At 41.6% G+C, this 27,887-nt stretch overlaps 1 protein-coding gene across 2 annotated transcripts; it reads right to left on the bottom strand.

Annotated features, from left to right (window-relative positions):
* Positions 1 to 27,855, bottom strand: TMEM41B (transmembrane protein 41B). 2 transcript variants are annotated; one of them, XM_088175699.1, is made up of 8 exons: positions 19,098 to 27,855; positions 14,597 to 14,907; positions 8,864 to 8,981; positions 7,753 to 7,881; positions 6,088 to 6,181; positions 5,139 to 5,243; positions 3,255 to 3,393; positions 1 to 2,815 (listed from the first exon to the last, which is right to left on the bottom strand). In XM_088175699.1, the coding sequence occupies exons 3-8, from the start codon at positions 8,899 to 8,901 to the stop codon at positions 2,646 to 2,648; spliced, it is 675 nt and encodes a 224-aa protein (XP_088031825.1). In that variant the 5' UTR covers positions 8,902 to 8,981; positions 14,597 to 14,907; positions 19,098 to 27,855; the 3' UTR covers positions 1 to 2,645. The 2 variants fall into 2 exon arrangements, with proteins under 2 accessions (XP_088031825.1, XP_014731743.1); XM_014876257.2 differs by lacking the exons at positions 14,597 to 14,907; positions 19,098 to 27,855 and adding an exon at positions 10,763 to 11,028.
* Positions 27,856 to 27,887: the final 32 nt, after the last annotated feature.

Raw genomic sequence — 27,887 nt, forward strand, 5'->3', positions numbered from 1 at the left:
TTTCAGATTTTATATAACAGCTTTATTATCAAATGGCAAGAGACACTTAGTAATGATGTCATGCAGGTATCACAAAAAAAAATTCCAAAAGATAAAGAGGTCACCTAACAGCTCAAAATCCCTTGCAATTAAAAAACAAAGCTACATCTTTCTGATGTCCTGGATTGTTTCATGGTAGCCACTGTTTTTCTGTCAAAATGTTATGTCTCTTGGATCACTTGCTGGATTCCCTAAAGGAAAAAGCAGACTAGTAGAGTACCCTACAGCACAGTGCTGTTTTTGCTTACCACAAGGCCTGCCTTACTCTGCACAACCCTCAGAAGTCCTCATGGGACAGGAAAGCACCTCAGGCTACTGGCAGCTGAAGATAAACACAGACAGGATGGGTTAAAAAAATGCTAAGGTTTTGAAAAAGTAAAGAACCCTATATTGAACCTTTTTAAGGTCTTAAGGCTTTTAGTTATTGTGATGGGAGGCCAGTCTTGTGGCTGAAAGACAACAGGTTTTCAGTAACAAAGCCTGATCCCATCTCCATAGTGAAACAGAACTCAGTGAAAACATCAAGTGATAGAAAAGTCACATTAGATTGAAAGAGTTCAGCTCCTTCTTTAGTGACAAGGTTCCATCAAAACATTGGCTTTACACAGCATGGGAGGGATTTTACAACAGCTTCTGTGACTGACCAGGAGCTGAGACAAATTTTGAGAAAAGCCACTTGAAAAAAAGTAGTAGGTAATTTATTCTGAGTGTTCATCTGCATGAAAAGTTAACTCTGCAGAAAAGTGGGCTGTAAATCTACAGCAGCTTCACACTCACTAGTCCAGGGGACGCTTGCTCACATGGCTCAATTCACATCCAAGTTTACTGTGGAATAAATCCCCTGGGTAGAGGAGCTCTGGAGATTAGAATGGCTGCAAAACAAGCAATCAGTAATCACTGTTCAGTTTTAAATGCCAAAGTACACTTTTAGAATAAATTCTAAATAACAGAAGAATTGCTGAAACTGAATGGTCTTGCAATAAACTTGCAAACAGAACTGATATAAATTCCTTTATATACTTATGTAAAAAGTATCATTTAGTGTGCAGCCTGGACTTAAATAAAAGACAAATGGTGTACCAATAACACTTAATATATATTTACAAGTAATACTGTGATGAAACAAAGCAGTCAATTAACATTATGTTACAAAAATGAATAAACCCTGTAAAGGTACCAGTCAGTACCTTTTACATTATCACATTCATGAACTGTTCTCTTCTATCTCGAAGATCTCTGATATGATCACGAGTTAACACGAGGACACAGACAAATAAACCCTGGAACTGGAGCACGTGCTGATGTGCTGAGTCCCTTTTCAGCAAGACACTGCAGGGGCATCAGCTTAAACCACGTGAGCAGCACTGGTTTCAGTCAGGTAAAACACCAACGTGCTCCCCAGTGACCAGGGCCTTGTTTGGTGGGGTTCCACTGACAACACAACAAACTACCCCAGCTGGAAGCACAGGGGGAGGTACCTTGTAGCAGACTGCTGCTGAAGGTGAGTCATGGCTGGTCGCCCATGGCCAGTCACTGCAACCCCCATTTTTATACACACTGACACAAGAGCCTGCTGTTCATGGTGCTCTGAACATTATTTGGGATCAGCTGTTTGATAGGAACTGCACCAGTTTGTGTACCTGACATTTCTTTTAGCTAATCAAGCTGCAATGAGAAATTTTTGACTCTTTACATATTGCTTGAGAAATGGTAATATTACACTGCTTAAGCGTTTTTAAATCACTTGAGAACTGCAAGTTTTATATAATCATACCATCACTTTCTTAAGTTAGCAGGATAAATCTATGCAAGTGAAATATTGGCAAAATAATCAACATTTAAAAAATTAAAATTAGAATTTAAAAATCATCAGCTAGCCAAGATAAGAATCCTAAGCTGCTCCCTCCCTTCCTATACCCACTCCCAGAATAAAACTTTACAGAGACCAAGAGGGAATGATGTCACTTTGAATGAAACACTTTGCCCCTGTTAATCCAGTAAGTAAAGCAGATGTAGGTTCAAGTATTTAATTCCATACAGCACTAATAAATAGAAGTAAACAACCAGGATGAGAATAACAATGTAGTTAAAGTACTGCAAAGAACCTTTGTTTCTGAGTGAGCACCGTGATATTATTTTGAAACTCCCCAAGGCAAAAAAGAAGGGAAATATTGTTAGTGAGAAATGCACTCAGACCAGATGACATGCAAGCCTACAGAGAATGTTACAAAGTTGGACTGAAGAGTTCAGAGGTTTTTCCTGCAAGTGTTAGAAAGCATCAGCTGTAGTTTATGTCTACATCACAATTTTTGCTCTGCATGTAACTAGAGCAAAAGGTTACATCTATGTTCTCACTTCCCTCACCCTGAGGGCCACACACACACACTCTCCCAAAGTAAAACACTGGTGTTTGGTTACAAAACTATATGCAGTACATTTCTGAACACATTTCCTTCAGTTTAAGGCCATGTGTTCATTTAAAGACATTCTTATCAATCACAAGCCTCCCCTCTAATTGCTTAAGATCCAATAGAAAAGCAAATATACAAATATCAGAAGTGCTGATCCTGAGATGAAGTATGGGAAGTTCTGGTCCAGTTTGATCCTTATTCAAACTTCTGTTTCAGTTTCTTCTGGAAGAGAGCTGGTAGGATGGAGAGGATGGCTAGAATCATGAGAACAAAAACAGAGTTCCAGGAAACAGCTTCCCCTGCTGTTGTAAGCTGGTACAGCGTTGTTCCTGCCTTAATGGCTACAAAAGACGGTGGTGCTACACCTGGAGCAAGGAAAGGATGAAAAAATAGATTGTTAGGGTAAAAAAAACCCTTAAATACCACAATGTTGAGATTTTGTTGCCTTAAACTTCTTTTGTTTTAAAAGACGGCTGTGAATACAGAATTCAAAGATAAAAAAAACCTTGATCCAAAGAATTGGTTTTAAGCCATTCTTAATATTTTTAATGCAAACTCAAATACAGGACACTAAGCAAATAATCTCTTTAGCCTCTGCAGATTACAAGTTACCTCTTTACAAACTGATTTTTCATAAAGGAAAAATAATCAACTTTTTCATAAAGTTCATAAAGGAAAAATACTGGATTGTTTCCTAAAATCAGATTTAAAAGTATGTGCAAAAATATGCCCATTAAAAAAGCTATAGTGTATACCCCTTCTTCTGGCCACCCCAAACTGTGGCTCACTAGCCACAATTCTTACCTAGGAAAGTGCCAATGAAAAACACTTTCAATGGCACATTGATTACAGGAGATGTGATATTGATAAACCAGTTGGGGAGGAAAGGTGTTATTCGCAAAAATATTATGTAGTTAATGAGATGTTCTCTATGTCTTTCAACCTGCCAAGACAAAAACAAACACATTTGATTAAAAAATCCCTGCCTTGAAAACACACAACCACAGAGGTTTAAAGGATTTTATTGTAGACATTTACATATTGCAAACATAAAAATCAGTTAAAAATGTGTGATGTGGGGAGGAGTGCCCAGTCAATCATCTGTTAAATAGCACTGAGATCAACCTGCAAATAGCTGTGTGTGGCAGAGCAGTGGTGATGTGTCTGCCTGACTCAGCCAACGAGTCATAGGCAGAGCCACAGCCCAGTCACCACAGCCTGTCATCCCATTTCTAAAGCTTTTGCAGCAACTGCCAATGAAGTCTGTCCCTCAAGCCATTCTGAGCTAACTTGTGAGCTACATTCCTCACTTGGAATTCCTCAGCCAGTTCTGAACTTCACGAAGTGGCTGCTCCCAGCACAGCTCCAAAGCCTTCTCCCCAGAGGTTACAGTGCCCAGCATTAACATTTCCCAGGAGCAACAACAGCTCCACCTTCATTCACAGTCTTAGTTATGTTCTCAGGTCTAGCCCAGCTCCTTACACCAACGCTACAACAAAGCCTCTTCTCCTTCCAGCCTGTGTCTAGCACATCAGCCCTTTCACACAGCAAGTGCAACCTCGAGCCAAGCTGCAAGGACAGCCAAGCATCCACAATTCTGGCCTATCCTGGCAGACCTGCACTAAGCTTAAGCCTCAAACAGTTGAAAACAAACCTGGTCTGGTTGCAATTCCACCTGAAATCTCACATGGCAGCTCATCCCAGTCACAACCCTGTTTTTCAGCTTTAGCCAAATTTAGATTTTACTGTAACATCAAAATCAGGAGCACTCTGGGTTTTTAAAACCTTAATGAAGGTTGAAACCTTTTAAATCTGATCAATATTTAAATACTGATTAATGCTGCACATAAAATGCCTTAACCTCAATATGATAAGCATGATACAATCCAATTAACCTGGAAACAGTCAGATATGAGCTGCACATGCAATTTTAAATCATATCTTCAGTTCTATTGTCAACAGTAACCATTTGCTACTCAGAGTAGCCTCAAGATTATACTGCAATATTAAGATTTACTTGGGTCAAGAGTCAAAATGGTACTGTACAATCTAACAAGGTCAACTGTGCTAGACACAGTTCCATATCTTATCTAATGAGGAAGAAGTTTAAAGCATTTTTATGTGATTCAAAAACATCTTGAACAGTACATGTGCTTCATACTTGCAAAAAAAAAATTCGTTTGAATGTTTCAGAGTATCAAAGAAAGACACATAAGGTCAAGTACAACTCACACTGTATTTCTGTATTGCAAAACCTTTATGTTCACCTCACAGTCAAGCCTTGCTGATACTGATGTTCCCAGATACTTACTGTAAGAAAAAGTTTCTAAATGCTCCAATTACAATAACATGTTAAAATTAAGGTTTCTCAATCAGACATACAGCTACAGGTTCCTCCAACACAAAAATACAAACCCAGCTTTCATCAGTGCTAATGCTTAGAGAGCAATTACTTGAAATTTCCTGAAGCTGGAGAGGTTTCCTGTTGACACTAAATAAACCAGGAGGGTGATCAGTCACAAACACTTCCTAAGTAAGAACAACCTTCTCATGGGAAATAGCATAAAATCAGGAATACTTCCAGAATCCCTTCTGTGTAACTGGATACATGAGCACAAGACCTCCTAGTTTTCCATGCTATTCCATGACATTTTGTACAGTAAGTTCCAGCATCTCTAGAAACCTTACCTGTTCTGACCATTTTACTGCTTTTTCTGTTAAATATCTGTACACAACAGGACGTCCCACTAGGTATGACAGCATATAGCAGAATGAAGCTCCAAGTCCTGAGCACTGAAAAATAAAACAATGAGACAACAAATGAGCAGAAACTCCAATTAACATCAGCCTTGTGTCTGTATTAACTACACTGCCTGGCTAGAGTAGGTTTCTATGCAGCCCTCCACTCCATTAGGGCTCCCCTCCAGGACTATGTACACGATCCATAAGAATGTTGTTGACCCAAGACAGTTTATTTCCAAGGCATTTCGATCAATCCCAACACTCAAAGTAGACAACATTGACTACTTATCAGTTAATATTGAGTGCTTCTGCAGTTTTAAGACTTTGAACAGTGAAAGCTTTTCAAATAAGAGGCACAATGCCATTAAAGAAATTCAAACATGAAAACTGAACAGGGTCCTCCCTATCTTCTCAATATTAAGGCTCATTATGATTGCACCTTTTGCCCATAACATATTTTAAAGCCTGTTGATAACATACATTTCAAATCTTAAACTAAGCTTCTTGCATATTTAAGCCAGTTAAAAAACAGATGCATTTTGCAGTATGATAATAAAACCACAGTAATTGTGTTGTGAAATTACAACTGGGTTCTGGCAGATGCTAAATAAATTTAGAGTAAAGGAAACTGGCTGATTCACATTCAAATGCCTCCATTATTAAGAAAACCTGGAGAAGCAGCTCAGTGTTTTGGACCATCACTCAACATGACAGTGAATTTTGTAGGTAATGCCATTCTTGCAGCAGAGCTTAGTAAGAACTCAGTTTATCAGAAACTGAAGTCTATGCCAGTTTCAGACTGATTATTTCCAACAGGAAGCTGCTCAGATGTTTGGTTGTATTCCAAATGGAAAGAAAGAAATATATGCCCTCACAAACTACTTTCCATACTTACCAAACAAACAAGAAATAAGGCCAGTGGAAAGGGATAAAGAAACCCTGACAGGATACTGAGAAATATAGACCCAGGAATAGCAAATGTTTGCAAGCTGGATGCATCTTAGTTAAGGAAAAACACTTTTCTAAAAAGCTACGTAGTTCTTAATTTTAAAAGCAGTCAGGATACATTTTACAATTCGGAAAAACATAAATAGGCAGGGCCTCTCAAGGCCCTTACTTCAAAAAACCTTCTGTGAAGTTCAAGCACAGAGCCACAAGATGTAGACCTGTCACTACACATACAAATGATAAGTCACTGAGTAATATAAGCTGACTGCATTTTTCTCTTTAGCTGGGCTCCAACTGCCACAGAGGATTTATTGTGACTTCCAGGAAACATAGACTTCTGATTTGACACTGCTGACTAGAGATGTGCAGTTTCAGATATTCTCTGCAAAGTTCACAGGCCTGTCCGAGCCCATAAGCACAAGTTTCATGGAAGACTGAAATGTATGAAGGCAGCTACAACTTCCTTACAAATAGGCTTGGTGTAATCACTAACTACAACAGCTGATCACTAATTTCAGTCAGAAATTTTTTAAAAGGCAAAAATTAGGTTTCTGCACCATAAGCAAGCAGGTTGTTGGACTTAAGGCATGCTAGGCATACTTGAGACCATGATGCATTGCCCACTTTGGATAGAAAAGTTATAAAGCAAAAAAAACCCTGCACACTATTTTATTCAAGTTGAATTGAGTGAAATATTAAAAAGCCCAATAATCTTTCTGAGTGCATTACAGCCAGTACAGCTTTTGCTAAGCCATGTTCAAGGTTCAGAGGTAACTGTATCATGCCTGGATACTGATCACAGCCTGCTGCTCACAGTAAAGGTCATCACATCTAGAACTGCTAGAGCAGCTCAGTAAGGGCCAATTTATTCTATTCCTTGTTAATACATAAACTAACGTTTTAATTTTCTGCCTAGATCTATAATTTGGGAAATACAAAATACTTTTTGTGGAAGGATAATTATTAATGGCACATTCAGTGCTGACTCTCCTGAATTACAAAAGCCTCCTGCATTAAAGCTGTGAAACAAACCTCTTCTACAGCTTTAAAGTTATTAACCTTTAGTTAAGTGTTCCAGTTAGGAGTGTGTTTAATGATTAATTAATATATTCAGTACTCAGGAAAAAGAAGTCAACACAGAACATAGGTAGCCTTTGTGTCTCCCTGGACAGAAAGTACTTCAGAAATTTGTCTCTCTAAAAGAAAACAGATTTGGCTTATGAATTTGAGCGGTGCAGAGATGAAAGATGACTCAAAATACTTTCCTTCAGAAATACTGCTAAATATTCTGTAAATACCTTTATGTGGAACTTTGAGTGTATCAAGGAAGAACAGTGCAGTAGTCTCAGTTTTCTTTTAGAACAAACAGTAATTTCTACCTCAAAATTCACTTTCTTTTAAAAGTTATAATACTAAAGTGAGACCAAGCCTAATATACAGAGAAATGTTTTTAAGTTTCCATGATTTTAAAATATTTCTGTCTCTTTGTAGACACTCCTACATATGCTAAACTTCATTCACGATAAATAATTTTTCAATTTGTATTTTTCATATATCTTTTCAGAGAAGCATGACTACATCAAAACTGCCCTTTATATTAGAAAAAGGATACAAAACATATGTGGCAAAATAAGCCACTAATACTTGAACATAAAATGTGTCCTTGTATTTGGACAAGACTTTTCCCAAGGCCTTTGCATCATCCATATCTCTAGGAACCTTTATACATTCTCTTTCTTCTCTGGAGAGGGAAAAAAAAAAGAAGCAGGAATGATGGAAATATAATCAAACAGTGTAGTACAATTACTTACTGAATACAAAGATAATTAGATACACTACATCACTAAATTACAGCTTCAGCAAACAATCCATGATTATTGTTGTAATAACGTTCTCAGATGAACACCTAATATTTACAGTGTGGTTTATATTAGAAAATCCCCAATTTTAGATATTTGCAAGCTGGTTTTTTTATTCAGTACAATGATGTGCTTCTTTTCTAGGTTTTTCTTTCTTATCAAGTACGGATCAAAAAGACAAAATTGCACAAACCAAACCTTGGCAAGCGAAAGCAGGCAACATTTCAGCCAAAACCAACTGCAGCTGCCTCGGTGCTGGGGTCATAACACTTGAAGTGCAGCAGGAGTGGCAGAACTTCACAAAGTTCTAAGGGCAAAATCTCATGTCACACCTTAACCTGGTGCAACCCTGGGCAGCACACTTGAGTGTCTTCACTTCCTCTGTATCAGGTTTAGGGACGGGCCATTGCAAACTGACCTTGTTGAGCAAGTTAATCAGACAGAAATTTAACTACTAAAAGTGAAAAAGAAAGCTGCCAAACAAGCAGGCTTCCACCTGCCAGCCTGCCTGCCATCCCAACACAAGTACTGGGTGCAACAAGAAGGAGAAAGAGAAGGCAAGGTTTAGCTAGGAAGAAGGATGTCCCCTTTTGGTGACAGCCTCCAGTTCCACCAAGGCACAAGGAAGTTTCAAGTGAACCAAACCCACTCTGGCTCTCAGCTGAAAGTCGTTAAGAACAGTCAGTTACCACTGATAATGTGCCGGGGGTAACACCTCAAAACACATCATCTCCACTGTACAACAGAAACCTTAGATCAAGATGAATTCTCCCAAGTTTATGTCCTATCCCCACACAGGCTCCTCTGAAATCTGTTACAAAAAAGCAAATAAATTGATAAATTAAACTTTCAAAACATACTTACTCACTAAGTTGTGGGAAATTTTTATATACCAGGAACATAAGGAAAGCAGCAGATAAGAAGATGGACACTAAAATAAGAAGTGATGTCCGAGCTGATCCACCTTCTGCAAGAGCTTTCCCTGAAATTAAACATGAAACAAAGTCAGAAAAAACACTAGCACTAGAAAAACAAAACAAGAAAAAACAATCACTCACAACTTCCAACAGATTTCAAACTTATCCTTTAAAGGAATATTAAAGGAAAGTCTCTGTGGACATGTTCCTACCAATGCTTTCAATAACACACATTGCTCATATTCCCCAAAAGCTTTCAAACAACTTTGAAGTTTTTACACTGGCAAACATCTCACAGAAGTCATCTTCTATGATCCATAATAATTTAAGCCTCAATTAATAAATACATTTATAAAGAGAAAAAACAGAGCTAAACAATGTAAGCCATACATATGTTTTCCTTTTGCCAGAAATCTCCTGCCAGTCTAATTAACTACAGATTTAACTTGAAGTTAAGTTTCCAGGATGCACAACATAACTTTAAAACCGACTCATTAACAGATTTTGAGGGTTTTTTTCCCCTCTAATGAAAGACTACCAGACACAGCCAGTTAGGTGAGACACACTCATTAAGAGGAAACCTACATAAACACACACACGCTAGCCTGTGATATAAAGATCACAGCTTCCAGTCTTGGGAATTACACATATTTTACACCGATGTGGATATATACACATAAGTGTTTATTAGCCTTTAAATCCTTGTGTAGTGGAAGCAATGGGATTACAGTGACACAGTGACATTTTAGGCCTCTTCTGTATTTTAGATTTTTATCAAAATGACCACATACCTGCAATACATTGATTAACACAAATGCAACTACATGCAAAAAATAAATTTAAAACTGAAACGAGCACCACACTATATACTCTCTGCATCCACAGCAGAGTGTGTATGTGTGCATGTATTAAACCACTCTCTCCTCAGGCACTTTGAGGCTCACCCAGCTTCACAGCCAGGGTCACACGAGGAGCCGAGGCTGTGTTTTCCCTCGCAGATGCCGCTGGCACAACTACAATGCCAACACACAACACTCCAGCGGGTCACGCTGACACCTCACTGTTGTGAAATGCAGCGACTAGATGACGAAATCCACGGAGCCGGCTGGGCGAGCTGGAAATTTTATCGGTTTTAAGGTTTTTTTAGGTTTAAGGTCAGTGCGACCCCACAGGTGTGCGCTGGGTCAGCCGAGGCCAAAGGCAGCATCCACAAAGCAATTACAGGCACAGAATCACAGAACGGTCAGGCTGGAAGGGATCACAGCGGTCACCCTGTCCAAGCTCCCAGCCAAAGCAAGGTCGTCCCAGAGCTCATGGAGCAGGACCGCATCCACACGGCTCCTGAGGATCTCCAGTGAGGGAGACTCCATAACCTCTCTGGGCACTCTGCTCCACTGCACTGGAACCGCGGTTATTCTGACAACACCTTCTCCAAGGAGCAAAATAAACGATAGATCAATAGAGAAATAAGCAAGTTATAGGGCCAAAAAAAGAAAAACACAGCCCACTGCGCTTTCTTCTGCCACTGCCACTTTCTAGACTTCAGCCGGTAGTGGAATAACACAAGCACACACACACAGACATGGAACCATGCGTGTTCCCTCATGTAGGGGAGAAGGGAAAGGGGCCGGTGCCCCATTTCGGCCCCCGCGGGGCGGGAGCCGCCTCACCCCACACGCACCGTGAGGGGCCCGGCCCGGCCGCCCCAGTGCCCGCGCGGGACGGGGCCGGTGCCCGAGGCGCCCAGAGGCACCGACAGCCGCACCGGGCACCGGCACCCGCACGGGGCACCGTCCGATGCCAGCGCGAGGTCACTCCCGCTCCCGCCGCCCCGAGACCCCGGCACCTTCCAGAAGCTGCCGCTGGTGCCTGGCGCTCTCCGCCGCCGCCGCCGCCTGGCAAGGCCCGCGCTCCGCCGCCCTTCGCTGCGCCATGGCTCCGCGACGCCCCGGGGCCCGGCGAGTCAAGGCCGGGGCAGGCCTCGGCGGCACCGGGAGCCGCGAGGAGCAGGAGGCGGGACCGGCAGCACCGGGAGCCGCTGGCAGGAGGAGCAGAAGGAGGAGGCGGGACCGGCCGCTCCTCCTCTCCTCACCCCACCGGGTCGCGGCCGCGCTCCCGCCCCCGCCGCCGCACGGCGCATGCGCTTTTCTCGGGGCATTACGGCTTTGCTGTGGTGTGCGGGAGCACGTGTTGGGCTCCACGTCCTTGAAATGCGGTGGCGGGTTAGTGCCGGTAAATACGGTAACGCCGGCTGCTGGGCGTACCCGTGTGGGTATATACGGTAACGGGGATGCGCTCACTAGTGGTAAATACGGTGCGGAGTGGCGGTGTCCCAGCCCGGCTGCGGAGAAATCACAGAAATCACATAAATCACCGGATCAGTTAGGTTGGGAAAGGCCTCTGAGATCATCGAGTCCAACCTATAACCGAACACCGCCGTGTCTACTAGACCATGGCACTGAGTGCCACGTCCAGTCGTTCCTTGAACAGCTGCAGAGACGGTGACTCCACCACGTCCGTGGGCAGTCCGCTCCAGTGTCTAATCACCTTTTCTGTGCAGGAATTCCTCCTGATGACCAACCCCTGGCACACGAGAGCGAGTTCTATAAGCTGTGTCCTCGTGTCCTGCCGCTGGTTGCCTGGGAAAAGAGCGCGACCTTCTCCGGCTCCATCCTCCTCTCCGGGAATTGCAGAGCCATGAGGTCCCGCCCGAGCCTCTTTTACAGGTTAAACACCCCCAGCTCCCTCAGCCGCTCCCCACAGGACTTGTGCTCCAGACCCTTCCCCTGCTTCGTTTCCCTTCTCTGGACACACTTCAGGGCCACAGGGCAGCGGGATAAAACCCCTCAGTGAGGGGAGCGGGAGCCCCTCAGGGAGCGGGATTTCTCCTCAGGGAGCGGGAGGCCGGAGCCCCCGGCGCCTCTGGCTCTGGAACAGTGCCGGGCTTCCAGGAAAACGGGAACCTCATTGCTTTTGTTCCCCTCGTTCGAAAAGGAAACTTATTTGCCGGGAAGAAGGAAAATTCCTCTATCAGCCCCGGATTTTCCTCACGCCGGTTCCAGTAAAAACGTTTGAAATCCCGCAGAAAAAGTGTTCGCAGATTCCACGGCGTTGAGGCCGAACGTGACCTCGAAGCGCCTTTTCCCTCTGCAATCTTCTGGCAGCAGGAGATCCCCGAACATTCCAAGTGCCCGGGCAGCACAGAGTGTTACAGGGAGAGCTCTCCAGGGAGAGCGCTGAAACCCTGAGGACAGCACACATTGCACAAGCTTCTGGGCAGACGGCTTGGCTGATGGAGCTACTGTGGCTCCCCCTCGTCTCTTTTCCAGCTGTGTCTGCTTATAAATGTCCAACCTTTCCTCAGGGCCTTCTAGAAAGGAAGCTCTCCTGGGAGAGCTGGACACTCAGATTCAACTTCAGCCTCGTTTGTCTGATTACTCCACCATCATACCATGACTAAACAGCTCTTTAATTGCTCCAACAGGATCCAGCAGATCAGTTGTTTCACAGCAGTGGTATTTATAGATTGTATTTCCCAAGATCACAGATCTTTCCAAAGCCATGAGGAAGATGCAGGTCAGAACAGCAGAGTTCTTAAAAGCGTGGCTTTATTGCTACGTGTACAAAACTCGCTGATGATACAGTGCAAGTGTCTGCAGGAAGTTGATGATTCATTGAAGATCTAAATAGTCTAATATGCTATTACACAAGTGCAGCCCCTGCCAAATCCAGTGGCAGGAAATAATCCGAGCTATAAATTGTGGTCAGATTCCACATAAAGCTTCAAACCATGAGCAGATTCCATGTGAACCTATAATTTACTCAGAATTTGTTTCTTTTAGAATTAAACTATTTCAAATTATTTCATTAAATCATGTAATTAGCTCTTTTAGTATTTGCAATTGATAATTCAGGAATTTAGTGCCCTGAAAAGCTGGTTAGGTCTATGAACTTGATGCTCTGGGCACTGATGCCAGATGAGGGAGTCCTTTGTTCTTTCCAATCCTTTCACTAGAAAATTGTACATACTAGCAAGATGGGAATTGCTGACACTGCAGAAAATGGCACTTTTTTTCCCCTGTTGTAAATGCAAATCATGTTTGTCATCTCTTTCTGGATATTACTTCTGAAACTCCAGGTAAAATAATTCAAACACTGGAACTTCTTTCCTCTCTGACTAACTTCTGACAAAGCATCAAATAGATGCTCTCTTTATGCAGAGAAATCTTCACCAAGTCATCCTGAAACACAACGATGCAGACTGAAAGATGTAAATAAAACAAGTACCACAATTTAAAACTGCAGGTAGTAAACGCTGCAAGGGCCATCTCTCCTTTGGGTGAGGTGGATTGTTCGTTTGGTGGGGTATGATTCCCACTTTGGTGTGGTTGTTGTTCAGTAACCACTCAGAGCCAAGGAGCTGGGCAGAGCCTGCTCCAGGAGATGTCTGGTTTCTAATTAACCTGCTCTGTATTGTGTAGCCCCTCTGTGTAACCCAAATGCAGGGGAACTGACATGCAGGCTAAGCAACTTCTGATTCTTGCTGAATTCTCTGCAGTTCCCCTGTCCAAGACACCACAGTAAAAAGCCCAACAAGCAATTTCAACAATACAGATTTGCTCCGTGTTTCCTCTTCCATTTAGTAGAAAGCACGTGGCCTGCAGATGATTCCCAGGATGCTGATTCTGCAGTAAGCTCACAGTGTTAGTATATGTCTCATTAAAAATAGAGAAGATAACTCTAATCACCTCACTGTTAGGGAGCTCCAGCTCTCTGAAATGCTGCCAGAGTGAAATTTAAGGGTTCATTAGCTCGATCACTTTGCAGTTGATATGTCCTGCACAAATTATATTTGTTAGACTGGATTATCAGCAGACTTTTAAACTGTTCTTCACTGTTCTTGGTTCCCCTTGCTGGGGGAGTACTGCTGGTGTGAATAGTTGTCTATTTCACTAAACTTTTAAATTGTCAGTGGTGTTTAGTATCTACTGATAAATTGAATAATCCCCTGCAAAGATGTCCACACCTAACAAATGTCAGCAGAACCTCTGCACTCCCTCAGGAAAAAAAAAAGACATGTCTGGGGAATGTTCTTTAGGGTTCACTCTGTAAATAAAATAACTTAGGAAGATTAACTTAGATTTATTTACTGGAAAGAAGGCAAAGAATGAAAAATACTGCCATAGGCCACATCCTGTATGTGTTCAGAGGGTGAAGAGTTTTGGTAGCTGAAACTCAGTGAGTATCAAGGAAATTTTTAACACATGGTTGAGGTCAGCACTGCCAGGAACAGTTGGAACACTCCACAGCACAATGGGAACCATAGCTATGGAGTGAAAATAGATTTACTCTATAAAGCATCCCCTATATATAATGTATAACTTCAGAACAGCACAAAACCTGCTCTGCCTTTGGAGCATCTTTGTGAGCCCCACCTGGCAGGGAACACACGCTGCAGAATGCTCTGTCCAGCAGAGAAAGGAGAGAAGGACTCCAGGCTCCAGCTGGAGTTTGCTCTGTGACTTTACCAGTGGGAGCAGCACTCTCTCTTTATACTTAGAGGCTAGAGACTGAATGGGCCAAAAGCTTTCTATAAAATAGCTTTTGGAAAATACCTTAAATGCAGAGCATGAGTTCTTTCAAATTATCTGTGAACCAAAAAGAAAAATGTTTTTCTGACCTGCTGGAAAGTAATGAAATAGATTGGCATCTGTCAGGGCAGCAGTTAAGTGGTCAGCTCCATGAAGTCACTTCCTCCTGTGGGGGCTGGATGAAATGCTTTATTTTTGTCAGCTTGAAAAAGTTGTCTTCCCTCAGCACAGAAACTTGTATTTGCATCTTTTCTAAATCACTCCTAGATGGACTGACAGAGCCTGTGTCACTCGGCTGAGTCACTGACACTGCTGATGCTTTGTGGACTGAGTCATGCTAATTGTCAGCAAGAGGGAGGAGGATGAGAGACTGAGTGATCCTGTTCCTGAGAACTTCTAGCTGAAAATTATAAAAACCAGAAACATTAATCAACAAGTAAATCATATCTATAATTTCTTGAGAAGTGAAGATTTAGAACCCTTTTTTCCTCCCTATAACTGCCTTATTTTTGACCACCACAAAGCAAACTGCATTGTTTCAACATTTTTATTTTGTATAAATACAGTAAGAAATTAAACCTCGAACATTTATTGTCATTCTATCAAAATTCTAATTTCAACCAAATAAACCAATGTGCTTGGAATGGGACTTGTGTGTTTTACTGAGCTCATACTTTCATCAGTTACAGTGAGGAGTGTGAGGATGTAATTGGAGAATAACCAGCTGCACAGGAGACAACAGGGTGGAATGCAAATGCACTGATCAAAATTAATACAGAAATGTCACCAACAAGTGAGATAAATAGAAATGAGCACCTATTTGTAGGTGTTTGTGTGAATGAAGGATTAAAAATTTCTTGGACCCCAAAGGAGAGTAAATGAAAGCTTTTATTTATAAACTCAGTGCTCAAGGACAGAAGCTGAAAAAATTATTAAACAGCAAAGGAAGAACAGAACTTGTAAGCATTAAAATGAGTTGAATCTGAGCTCAGGGATCATAAGTATTTAGATTTGTTTCTCTCCTGGTATTTTTTTATAGAAGGTGTATTTCTTAACTCTTATTGTCCATTTTATGTGTAGCCATTTGGGCTACATACTGCACATATGTACAGGCAATACACTGTACACAGATTAATGTACAAATGTATAAAGTGCAGATTTTTAATAGTGTGCACCTATTTTCATTACTGCTTAATTACTTAGGAACACAGTGAAACAGGTAGCTATGATGTTTCTATTCCAAGTGGTAAAAATAAGAGCCAGTTTCTCAATTCTGATGCACCTCTTGTTCCTAATTAATGGTTAATAAATCCCCTTTAATAACCAGCTTTTTTTTTTTTTTTTCTTGTTGCATGTGTCAGTGGAGTACATGAAATGGGGAAAGAAACTTTTCTGGTCAGTCTGCTCATATCCTCCATTTGAATGCAAAAAACAAGAATTAAAGGTTATTTTGTCTTCCTGCAAATTAAGAGTGAAACATACCCTGTAATAAGCTTATGCCACCCCAACTGAGGAACATGAAAGCTCTGTCAGGTTCCTTAAATGTAGTTCCAACTTTCAGAGACCTTCTAGTTCTGTTTTTTTCCCTGCCTTGGAAAGCCTTTTCTCTAAAAAGTCAAACCTCTTACTAAAAATACCAATAAAAGAGGGAGTTCTCATCACAGTACAAGGAATCTCAGGTGTCCTCCTGGCAGCAATAACCAATTCAGTGTTTGTAACAGGAGGAGGGATAAACAACTCCATACCTCATCCCAGCTTTTAGTCCAACTTACAGCATCTGAGCTCTGGGAATGGGCTCAGGCAGCAGCAAATATGTTAAGAACTCAGACAATGTCAACTCTCTAAGGCAGGTAGCAAGAAAAGCAAAAATATTTCCAAAGCAAGAAAATATTCCTGGCACCTTATTCTACCTCAGAGTCTCCTTCAAAGCTCCTGGGGTTACCTGTGGAGCACAGCAGAGCCCACACAGGGCAGAGCAGAACAGGGGAGAGGCCAAAAGGGAGGCAGCAGGAGAGGAGAGAGGGACGTGGAGCTGCAGGGACAGTCCTTGCTTGACTCAAAAGCAGCTGCACAAGACTTCAGCCATGCAGCTCTGCTGTGCAGCTGAGGAATTTATAAGCTGATGTTCATTGCTTGTGATAACAATCACAGTTGTAAATTTCTGTGTAGAGAATGCACAGGCCCTTATCCCGAGACACACCCATTGGTCATGATTCATATTTAATGCTAGGGTAGGATTAAATGGAATGATCAGGTTTATACCCTGTCTGAAGCTGAGTTTATACTAACAAAGCTGAAAATTCAAATATTCCTGCTAAGAAGAATATGTTCCTTCAAGGATTCCTTCTAATCTATAGCAGTGATGTAGCTGGACATACCTGCCTGGAGGGCAAAAGTTTCCAAATGTAAGCTATTCCATGCTGATAAAAACACCACCTTTAATCTGATCAAAGACCCATTTTAATTTTTCTGCCATTACAGATTCTTCTGCTACAAATGTGGAATTAAAGTTTCAGCTCAGTTAAACCAAAAATTGTTGGTCTGGAGAATGAGCTTCAGGCCACCTCTCAGTGTTGAACACATGCTGGGGTGTGTAGCTTTGACAATGTTTGATCTGCAATGACAGAAATTAATGCACCAGAGTACAATCAAGGTTTTTTTAAGCTGCTTTTTCTACTGTCCTTAAAAAGTCCCAAGTGGAACTCCTGCTGGAACTCATCAGGACCTGAATGATCTTCTCTTGCTACTAGGTTCTTAAAAATATCATTGCAACTGTCTACTGACATTTCCTTTCTGCATTTTGTTTATTGACTGTAAGTGGGCTAAGCAGGTTGGACTTGGATAAAGAAAGCTTCCTTTTATTTTAATTTGCCCTGATTTGAGGGCCTAACTCTATCCCCTAATGTTAAGAGAGAAGCTAGATGAGAAAATATCAGGGGCACTGGTTTAATCAACTTTCCAGAACTGGTAGTTTGAAGTGCTGCTACTTTTCATGCTGCTTCTGAATCTCTTCTTACCATAAATGAACCCAAAATTATAGCAGTTGGCCAATCCAAGCTGTTCACTGCTTGTGCTCACACAGTTGCTTTTGTTGCTGAAGAGGATCCTTGATTTTGATTGAAAAAATTCTTCTATCTTAAAGGACTAAGAGAGGAAAAAATGTAGGGTCTTTGGAAGTGCCAACCAGAAAATATTTGGGAAAAAGCAACATGCTAGATATTTGATTCAGGAAGAAAATGTGGAACAATTCTGATGGGGGAAGGAAGATAGGGAATTGCTTTCAGGTAAAATGGGAGTGTGAAACAGGTTGTAGAAGAAAGCAGAACAAGGAAAAAGGAAAAGTGGGAAAATTCAGCATTACTTTAAAAAAAAAGTAAAACTTCCAGAGAAAAAGCTTAAAACTTCTAAATATCTCCCATATTGCAAGGACTCCCTGCAACCTTCAGATAAATTTCATGAATTGCATATGAAACTAGAAGGGAAGAAGTTTTTTTCCTGTTACAAGGTGTTTCACAACTGGCAATTTAAGAATGCATGATCTAATCATAATATGTGCAAATGTCACTCTGTATTTTCATCTAGATTGTTTTTTCTGTGAGGTACAAAATGTCTGCAGTGAGAGTGCTCAGAGTTTGTCCTAATCTGGCCTCAGAGGTCTAAGTGCCTGCAGAAAACAACCATAAAGAATGGGCCAATAACCAGTTCACAAGGAACAAACCCTTGCTGTATGCAGCCACACCCACAGTTCGTTTTTAAGAAATATACTCAGGTCATCATTAAACCAGTAGTGTGCAATGGAAAATAATTAAAATTCAGAGCAATATCGGAAAGGTCAAAATGTGATTCAATTGAAACATTTTAGAAAAGCTGCCAACATTCTGAGAAACGATTTGCTGTATGTGTATTCCTATGGGAAATTATTAAATTAATTGAAAAAGCTATAATATGACTGATAGCACTTCCTATCATAATAAATGAGAATTACAAATGCAGTTGTTAGTCAGGATTAGAGATTTAATGGGGACAGTCCGATAAGAATCGATTTTTTTTCACCTAAGGCAGTTCTGTGAAAGAACCCTCTTCATTTCAATTTTGAACATTATGCACCCAGTCCTAGACAAGTTTCCTGTCAGATACCTTGGCTGAATGCAGAAATCCAGATCTACAAGTATCAATAAAGAAATTCACATGTTTTCTACTGCATGAAATAGTAGTTCCCTTTTGCCTATGGATAAACCACAGGATCAGCTTTTTGGTCTGTTCCCTGCAACAAAATTGACTAAAACCAGTGACTGCAGAAAAAAAGTGTCAGGTGCTTGAGTAAAACATTATTAACTAATATGACATAATCATTTCTGAATGAGCAAGACTAACACGGAGAAAATAAAAGGAGTGCACAGGAAGATTGATAAGTGGGGTAACAATAAACACAAGAAGCTGGTGTGCCATTATTCTGTAGAAATCCTTACTCTGGCTGAGCCAGCATGTTTGCTTTTTTTGTGTGGAATTACTTGTACTGGCAATGCAGTATCATCCAAATGCTTTAATAAACTCTAACCTTGATTTAGCTATAGCAATTAATTATTTTACCTTATCAACCTGGCAGAAACATGAATGAAAATTCATTTCACGTTCTGAAGTGAGGAATCCATTCAGCTCAGCAAAGGCCAGGAGTGGAACAGCAGGATGCTGGCAAGCAGGGGCCAAGGATTACCCAGGAGGGCCCAGAAGAAGCTGACACAGCTCCTTGCTATCCTGAGAACACGATGTTGTCCTGCATGCATCATTCATGTGCCTTCCAAAGGTGAAACGAGGGGCAAGTATTTTCCACCTTGTTACTTCACAAAACACCTGGAAAAGAGCCAGAGTCATGTTCAGACAAAGACATGGGCACTGGCAATACGTTTCTCGTGTTCCCTGCCTTGCCTTGCTGCTGCAGGTACTGGAATTTCAATCCAGCTGTTGGCTACCAAGAGCCTGGAAGCCACAGGAGTGTGGATTTGTGAGCAGCTACTCCTGCTGTTCCACCTGCTGCTCTCCATGAACAATTAGTGGTGCACCCACAGTCACCAGGAAACACAGAGGTGTGCACAGCTGGAGTATTATCAATTTTATTGCTTGTTTTCAAGTCTGTATTTCTTTAGCAATTTACACACAGGTCAGCATTAAGTCCTGTGTTTGCACATTCCAGCATTATAACTGCTTTTTTTACTTTTTAGTTATTAGAAAATACGGGTATTGAAAACAATATAACCAAATAGAAAACATATTAAACCATTTTGGACAGCAATACTGAATTGTAAAGCTTTGCAAGGAATAAAAACTATGAGTGTCCCTATTAGTGCTATTATTAGCAGTAATAAAAGTGCCAATCTGATAACCTCTTAAACATAAGTAAAAGAAAAGATAATTTCGTTTTATAAAAATCTATTTTTAATACACTCAAATTCTGTTATTTATCTTTGCTTTGTCTAGGATATCTCCATGTTTGTCAACCCTAATTTTGTTATTTTTGACTCCTTTACCATGAGCAGTTATCTAAGACTTTTGATTTATAGAAATACATCTAATAGCAAAGTAATGTCATGGAAAAGTTGGGTTGTTTTATGAAATGTAATTTATTTAAAGAATGCATCAAAAGCTGTGATTCACTTAGTGAATCAGGAATCAAACAGGAAAGCACATTTCTTTCAGTACTTTTATGTAAACTTGCTGGCTTGGTTGCTGCTCACAAACTCTTCCTGGTGTGCCCCTGGGTCTTTCTTCGATGCCTGCCTTTACTGAGCTTCCTGTGGAGCAGACAGAGAATTCAGCCTGCCTGGGTCACTCTCCTCTCTCTGCAGCCACACCCAAGAAACTCTTGGCTCTGTAGCTCCAGCTCTTCACCTCTTCTGCTAACACAGTGCTGATCACCTCACCTGTATATTCTGCAAAGTAACCAAAGTGGGTTTTTATTTTTCCTGCATAAAAGACTCCTTTTCTATCTACCTCCTCCCCATGTGTTGTGCAGAAATCCAGAAATTTCACTCCCTGAGTACTTTGCTTTGTCTCCTCAAGTTTAGAAAGGACAGAGGGAAAGGCAGACGGGAAAAGACCGAAAAGTAAGAAAAAGGAATGATGTACTGTGCCAACAAAACCAAAATGTGATTTCTTTTTTATAATAAATCTATAATAAACCCCAAATGTACAGTTAAGAGAGTGGTCATCACTAGAGGTCAATCATTTTTACTGATCTGAAATGCTTCACAGGCTGCTGAGGAGCCACTCTGGCACAATTCCCAAAGACAGGTGTGGCCTGGAGTTGTGTGACTGGCATGAGCTCACAACCTGAATGCTGTGTTACTAGATTACTGAAATTCTTAATGTGTGTTTGTAGTTCCTTGCAGATGAAAAGCTCTCCCTAAGTGCTGAGAATTTCTTCTGAGTGAATTTCTAATATAATAAAATCCTGCTTCTACTGTACTCATTATTGAATCAACCTAAATGGAAACAGGATAGGATTATAAAGACTAAAATTATTCTAAACAGAACTCTCTGTCTTATTAAATATAATGAAATATTATGGCCTGATAAACATACATATAGCTTGCATAAACCTCACACACATATTTAATTATACAATTAAAGTTAGAACTCAAATATTCTTTTTTACTGCTCAGAAGTTCTGGAAATTTTTTGCCTGTTCCACAGCTTGAGTATTTTCCCAATTCTTTCTGAACAATTCCAATTTATTGTTGCATTTTGGCTGCAAAAACTGCATTAGAAAACTTGTATTTTAAAATCAGCATCTGCTTGAACACTAATTCATAGATACACACTCCTTATACTTAATTTTTTTTACATTTGCTTCCTCAAAATGTAAAGTCAACATTGCATTGGATTCACAGCTGTCCATTTGAGGAACAATTATAAAAAATAAATAAGTTTGGGGTCCTATTTAAGGAACAGTAAGGAAAGGACATGCTTGTTTCCTTGCAAAAACAAAAACCAACTCCCATAATGCATATAAAGAGATATTCTTGGAGAACACCATGATCACAGGCATTATTCTGAGGTCACACGGTAATTCTGTGATCCTCAGCACGACTCTTCATTTCACAACAGTATAACAAATTCCACCGATGCCTTTGTAACTTCTGTGCCTGTGCAACTGTATCGAAAGTGTGAAAAAAGGCATGAACGGTGAGTGTCATCTTAATGCCACAAATAGCAGCTGCTGCCTGCTGCTTATCTCTCCAGGGTGTCACCAATCCACCATTCTGCAGCTCCCTAAGTGGCATTTTCCCACAGGGCCATAAAATATAAATACACAGGGTGAAAAACAGAGCAAGAGGGAGAAGGAGGAGGTGAAACTGCCCCGGGGTACAGACACTCTTGCTCCTCTGTCTGTCACACAGGGCCTGAAGCAGGTTGAGGGCTGGATTAGCTGGACTTCCACACAGTGCAAATCTTCAGGAGCAGATCTAAGCTGACAGCAAACAGCAAAACCCAAAACATTGTGCAGTTCATCAGCACATTATCTAGTCCAACATCCTGTTCAAGTTTTATGCACATTTTTTATTAAAGCCCTCATCTTGCTGGTTTGACTGAAGCACAGCTTGTGTTTTCACTAAAACATATCTTCCAGAATTGCATCCAGTCTCACTTGGAGAAAAGAAAGTACCAATTAGTGCCACTGGGAATTTTTTTCAGTGACTCTGTAGTTTCACCTGTTAGACATTTGTTCTTCCTAGAACTTCATTCAGTAAAGAGATGTTCAGTATCCACTATTGTCTTCTTGATCTTTCTCTTTTTTCTCACCTTGCTGCCCAGAGTTAACTGACAAAAGCAAGAACTGACAAGGGACTCCTCCATCTTTGAAGAGATGTTTATTAACAAGATGTCCAGTTTTTCTGATTCAGAAGAATCATGCATCAGAGATTTTTGTATTTCCTGGTTTTGTTTGTTTGTTTGATTTAATTTTTTTTTAATAAACCATTGATCTAAAGCTCTAAGAAAGCTCTAGCTCCTTGGCATTTACTAAGGACCTTAATATCCCTGGCTCTATTACAGCAACTGTTTCTGTGCTGCTCCATCTCAGCATTGCTGCTCCTGCTGTTCCACTTGCAGGCACTTCCAGCAGTTAATGGCTGGATCTTGTTTCCAGCATCTGTCCCCTGGGAAACCTGTTTGGATACGGGTTTAGCATCTGCTCCAGCCTTGCCATCTGCCTGGAGGGGGTGGGGATGGCTCCTGGGGTTTTGGTGGGGTGAAACATTGAGCACTGAGCATTGAGCTCACGGCTACCTAAGGGAGCGTGGTGCCTTCCTCACTGAACAATATTCTGAAGAAATTTCAGCCAAGTTCTCTTTAGGGGTAAAGCCAACTCCCAGCTGACTAAAGGGGATTAAAGGGAGCTGTGAAACCACGAGCTGGGCATGCAATGGCATCCTGTTCCCCTGGCTACAGTCAGCCTCAGATCAGGGACTCTGCAAAGAACCATCCTTACTCTGCCTGCTAAATCTGTTCCACCTCAGCACAATTGTAGGCACAAACAGCAACCAAGACTCCCCACAGCTTTTGTCTTAAACCTAACTGGACATCTCCAGTTGGTCTCATACAGATGAGGAGAACAAACTCTTAATCTCAAACAGCTTTTGGGGATATTTCATGCATTGCAATTTGTAAATACTTACAAACCATAAATGCTGGTGTTATTGTCTGGCAATGGAACATCCATCTGTCCCCACCAGAGGGAGGGACAAATCACTTCCCCACTGCCCCTCTTCAGACATTTGTTTTCAACTCACAGATTGTGGTTTTGCCACAACATCCCACTGGGAGCTCATGCCAACCTGCATGCCCATGGTATCCCTGATGATCCTTCCAATCTTTCATTTTCTGTTCTTCTATGTGTAACTTCACATTTGGCTGTGTTAAAGTGAATTTCTGTTTCTTTTCCAAGTTACGCTCTTGTTTTGCTAATCTTATATCATTCTCACAATGATCTGCAGTGATTTTTGTACTTCTTTCCAAACTGCCTAAAGTATCAGTCTGCCAGTCGTATCAGTAGAAATCCAGTTGAAATTGGCCCCTTAAATAATCACTCTTCACTTATCACCTTTTAACTGAGAATTGTAATTTAGCCAGTCCTCAGTCCCTTCAGTGTGTGCTCAGTCATAGCCTACTGTGATATTTTTAAGCAAAGAAAGGTACTTATTTTGAACCATTTCCCCAGCCAAACCAGAGAACTCTTCAAACAATCACCTTTGTTTGATGATTTTACACCAAAATATGTTGACTAGAATGTTTCGTTTCATAGTTTCATATTTTGATACAATTCCAGCTTTTTAGAAAAGATTAATATAAATAGTTTGTGTATCAGCACAATATTTCTGTGCATACCTTTTTCTTCCTGTTGCCATCTTTGATTTAGCAAAAGTAGTTCCACGATAACTTTGAGTGCTGGTGATTCATCCACTCATTCCTGTCCAAACTCCCCTTGGATCTGTAGGACTGGTTAAGTACCCTCATGTGCAAGTTTTTTCTTCCCAAATCCTAGGTTGACATTTGGAATGCTGTTGATGCAGAAACACGCTTTGCATAGCTGGACTTAATTTGGCTGCTGTCAAATCTGTTCCAGCACAGACCAGCTCATAGTAACATTTATCAGTTACTGTCTTTGGGGTTTTTGGTTTTTTTTTAATGTAGATGGCATAAAAATTTATGCACGATTCTTTAGCAACATCCCATAAATGCACCCAAACGTGGTGATCTTTGACAGCTGTGCTGTCTTTATATGTGATTTATATGTGCTGTTTTTATATGTGACTTCTGGATTTTCACTGGCAGTGGAGAGAATGGTACCCCAGAAAGGCACACAGGCTAAGCAGTGCTCCACAGGCAGCTCCAAGGAGCACATTACTTTATTAAAGCTGACAAACACTGTCTTTGTTATTGTTCCAGCTTTCCAGGGAAAGTACACGACTGCAAACCCCAAGACAGACAGTCTAGGAGAGCATGTTTATCTTCAGGAGTAATTGAGACTGATTTGAATCCAATGTTTGAGGCCTGTGCAATACCACATCGCCCTTTCTGAGATAATTTGAGAGGCTCTGCTGTCCCACAGCAGCCTGAGGTTGTCTATAAGCATTCCTACACAACAGGGAACAGTTCTGGGCAGCTAATCCCTGCAGCACGTACTCTCTCTTCTGAGACCAAGAATTTGATGAGGCTTATCTGGCTAAAGGATATACTTCTTTCCAATGTTAACTCTTGTGATTTGAAATTTGACTTCAAAATGAAATTCTTCTATCAACTCATCTGTTGCATCTTGCAAGATATTTATTCATGTCCCCTTTGTTTGCTAAACAGGTTTGGCCAAAGTTCTCAGTAATTGCTGTGCTGTGATGGGTGGGCTTAAAGTCTCTTTTGTCCTGCTAATACTGTTCAAATAAAGTATCTGATGGAAGTGGGTATATTAATTTAATCAAAATTTCAGTGTAAAGGATGCCACAGCTCACCAGTCCCTTGTAATTTGAAGTCATTTGACATCTCTCAAACTGCTCAAACAGCTGGTATGTCAGTTTTTGTCCAGCTTTACTATTTTATCTCTCTCTAACACTGAACTACCCACAGCAAATCCACCAACAAATGTTCAGATTTGTGAGAAATTAATTTTTAACCTCATTGACTTTTCCTTTTAAATTTGGTTTCCTGTCGACATGTCCATCTTGACTGAATCCTGCATTTGTTTTCTGTGAGTCATTTATGCAATTAATCCTGCTGTGAAGTTAGCTATTGTTATTACTTCTGGGCAAGCAAAGATGCAAGTACAAATGTCCTGGACAATGCAAACATTCCAGGACATACAAGGTTTTCTTTTTCAGAGTACTCAGGGCGGACAATTAGCTTACAAATTCTTTTGCACGACTTTTTTTTTTTTGTCCTCCTCACTTTTTTATCCGAACAGGAACAGCTCTGGAACAGGAACAAGTTTCCAGAGCCACAGCAGCACCTTTGCTGACAATGGCTCCCATCCCATTGTGCTTGTCTTTGCAGCATTTCACATCTGTACATCTGGCACAGATCATTATGCACAACCAGCACATCACGAGCCCTCTGCCCTTTGAAGTACTTATTTTTATTTTTAGAGAAGATATATTCTGTTTCATAAGTTGTTGGATGAGTTTAGCACCCTGGCTGGGGGCATTATTGCTTTGCTCCCTTGTTACAAAGAGCATTGAGATTTGATCTTGTTATCTGTGCTGTGACACAAAAGCAGGGAAAATAGTTTGTTGCAGCATTTTGTAATGGTATTGAATCTACGGTATTTCACTTTTTTTTTTTTAACATTTTGGGCAACATCTAGAATTGGAGTATGACTGCAGATCTGGGCAACTCATAAAAGAACAGCATATGACATCATGTCCCAAAAATTATGCCACATTGCCACTTGGGTCATCTGGGCCCATATGTCCCCTGTGCTTACTTAGAAAGACTGACATTCATTGCTGCTTCACAGTTTAGTTTCATAAATTAGTTGCTCATTTTCACACTTTTAATAAGAAAAAGCTACATAGTGTAAATCATAATTTTTAGCATTATGTAAAAAAAAAAAAAAAAAAAACAAACAAACAAAAAAAACCCCAAACACCAACAAACCAGTAGCACAAGAAACTGAGAAACCCAGGTTTTAGTCCAGCAACAATAATGGAAAAATGACTAATTTGGGAAAATTATATACAAAAGCAAGTCTGTTATGCTGTTCCATATAAGCAAAGACACTCTAGATAAGCCTAGATTTCCTGAAACTATTTAACTTAACTGTAAAGATATAGTGCACTTTATCAACTTTCTAAATTGAATCACTTTTAAATTTTGTTGTTTTCTGTATTTGCATTGCTGCTTTTCTCTTTGATATCTGCCTTCATTTCAGAGTCATTCCAGGATGAGGTGTTTGTGAATTTTTTTTCTTGATAGTTTTATCTGACTGTTCAATAAATCCTCTCAGAAAAATAACTCCCAAAATTTCAAGTACATTGCTGCATGCCATCCTCCCAAATGAAGGCGTGACAGTGAATGACTGTATAGTGCCAATTAAATTGTACAACTCACTAACTTATAAATAGGATTGCTCATTTTATCAGACTACTCATAGAAATGAAATTACTTCAGTGCTCAACTGCTCGTAGGATGAAGCCTACAGAAGTGACTTACAGAGAACCAAGTTAAGCAGCTCAGTAACAGCTCTGTGACTGAGCCAAGGCCTCCAGAATCATCGAATCATGGAATTGTAATGGTTGGAAGAGACCTTCAGGATCATCCTGTCCAACCACCAGGCCAGCACTGCCCCTGTAACCCCTAACCCAGTAACCCACATCACCCAGCACCAGTCCCAGATGCCTCTTGAACAGGGACAAGAACCTGTTCCATTGACTGACCGCCCTGCCAATGAACATTTTTTTCTAACATCGAATCTGAATCTCCCCTGTCTCATCTTAGGCCATTTCTTCGGCTCCTGTGCAGGCACAGCAGGAAGATGGGCCCTCACCTGGCTACACCTTCATTTCAGGGAGTCACAGAATGATGAGATCCCTGCTGAGCCTCCTTTTCTCCTGGCTAAACACCCCCAGCTCCCTCAGCCGCCCCTCAGAACACCTTTCTAGACCTTTCACGAGCGACAGCTCTGTTTATATCGATTTTCTAACAAAACTCTGACACATCTTGAGGATTTTTGCTGTCCTCATTTTCCCACCGCCCTAAACCCAGCACGGAGTCCCCCCGTGCCCGGGATGAAGCAAACCCACGCACCGCTCCTTCCTCGCTGGGCCACGCGGGCCTCTCCGACACCGCGGCGCGGATGCGGGAGGGATTCCCAAGGGCTGCATTTTCGCTAAAACAACCAAAATCCCTCACAGCACTGGCGCGGCCGAGGAGTTCGGTTCTGTTCGGAGCCGAGCGAGCGGTGCCGGGCCGCGGCTCCCGTGACGGGGCCGTTCGAACGGGGCCGCAGCTCCTGAGGGCCGAGACCGCGCATCCCGCGTCTCCCCCGTACCCGGCCGTGCCCCCATCACATCTCCCCGAATGTCGGTGGCCGGCTTTGCCCCGATCGCATCTCCCCGGTGCCCGGCCGTGCCCCGATCACACTCCCCGGGTGTCGATGCCTGGTCATGTCCCGATCGCATCTCCCCGGTGCCGGTGCCCGGCCGTGCCCCAATCACACTCCCCGGTGCCGGTGCCCGATCATGACCCGATCGCATCTCCCCGGGTATCGGTGCCCGGCCGTGTTCTGATCACATCTCCCCGGTGCCGGTGCCCGGCCATGTCCCGATCACATCTCCCCGCTGCCGGCGCGGCCGGACTGCATCTCCCGCGGCTCCCCGCGGCGGGGCGGGGCGG

Source organism: Sturnus vulgaris, chromosome 18 (assembly GCF_052056855.1).
Source record: "Sturnus vulgaris isolate bStuVul1 chromosome 18, bStuVul1.hap1, whole genome shotgun sequence".
NCBI lineage: Eukaryota > Metazoa > Chordata > Aves > Passeriformes > Sturnidae > Sturnus > Sturnus vulgaris.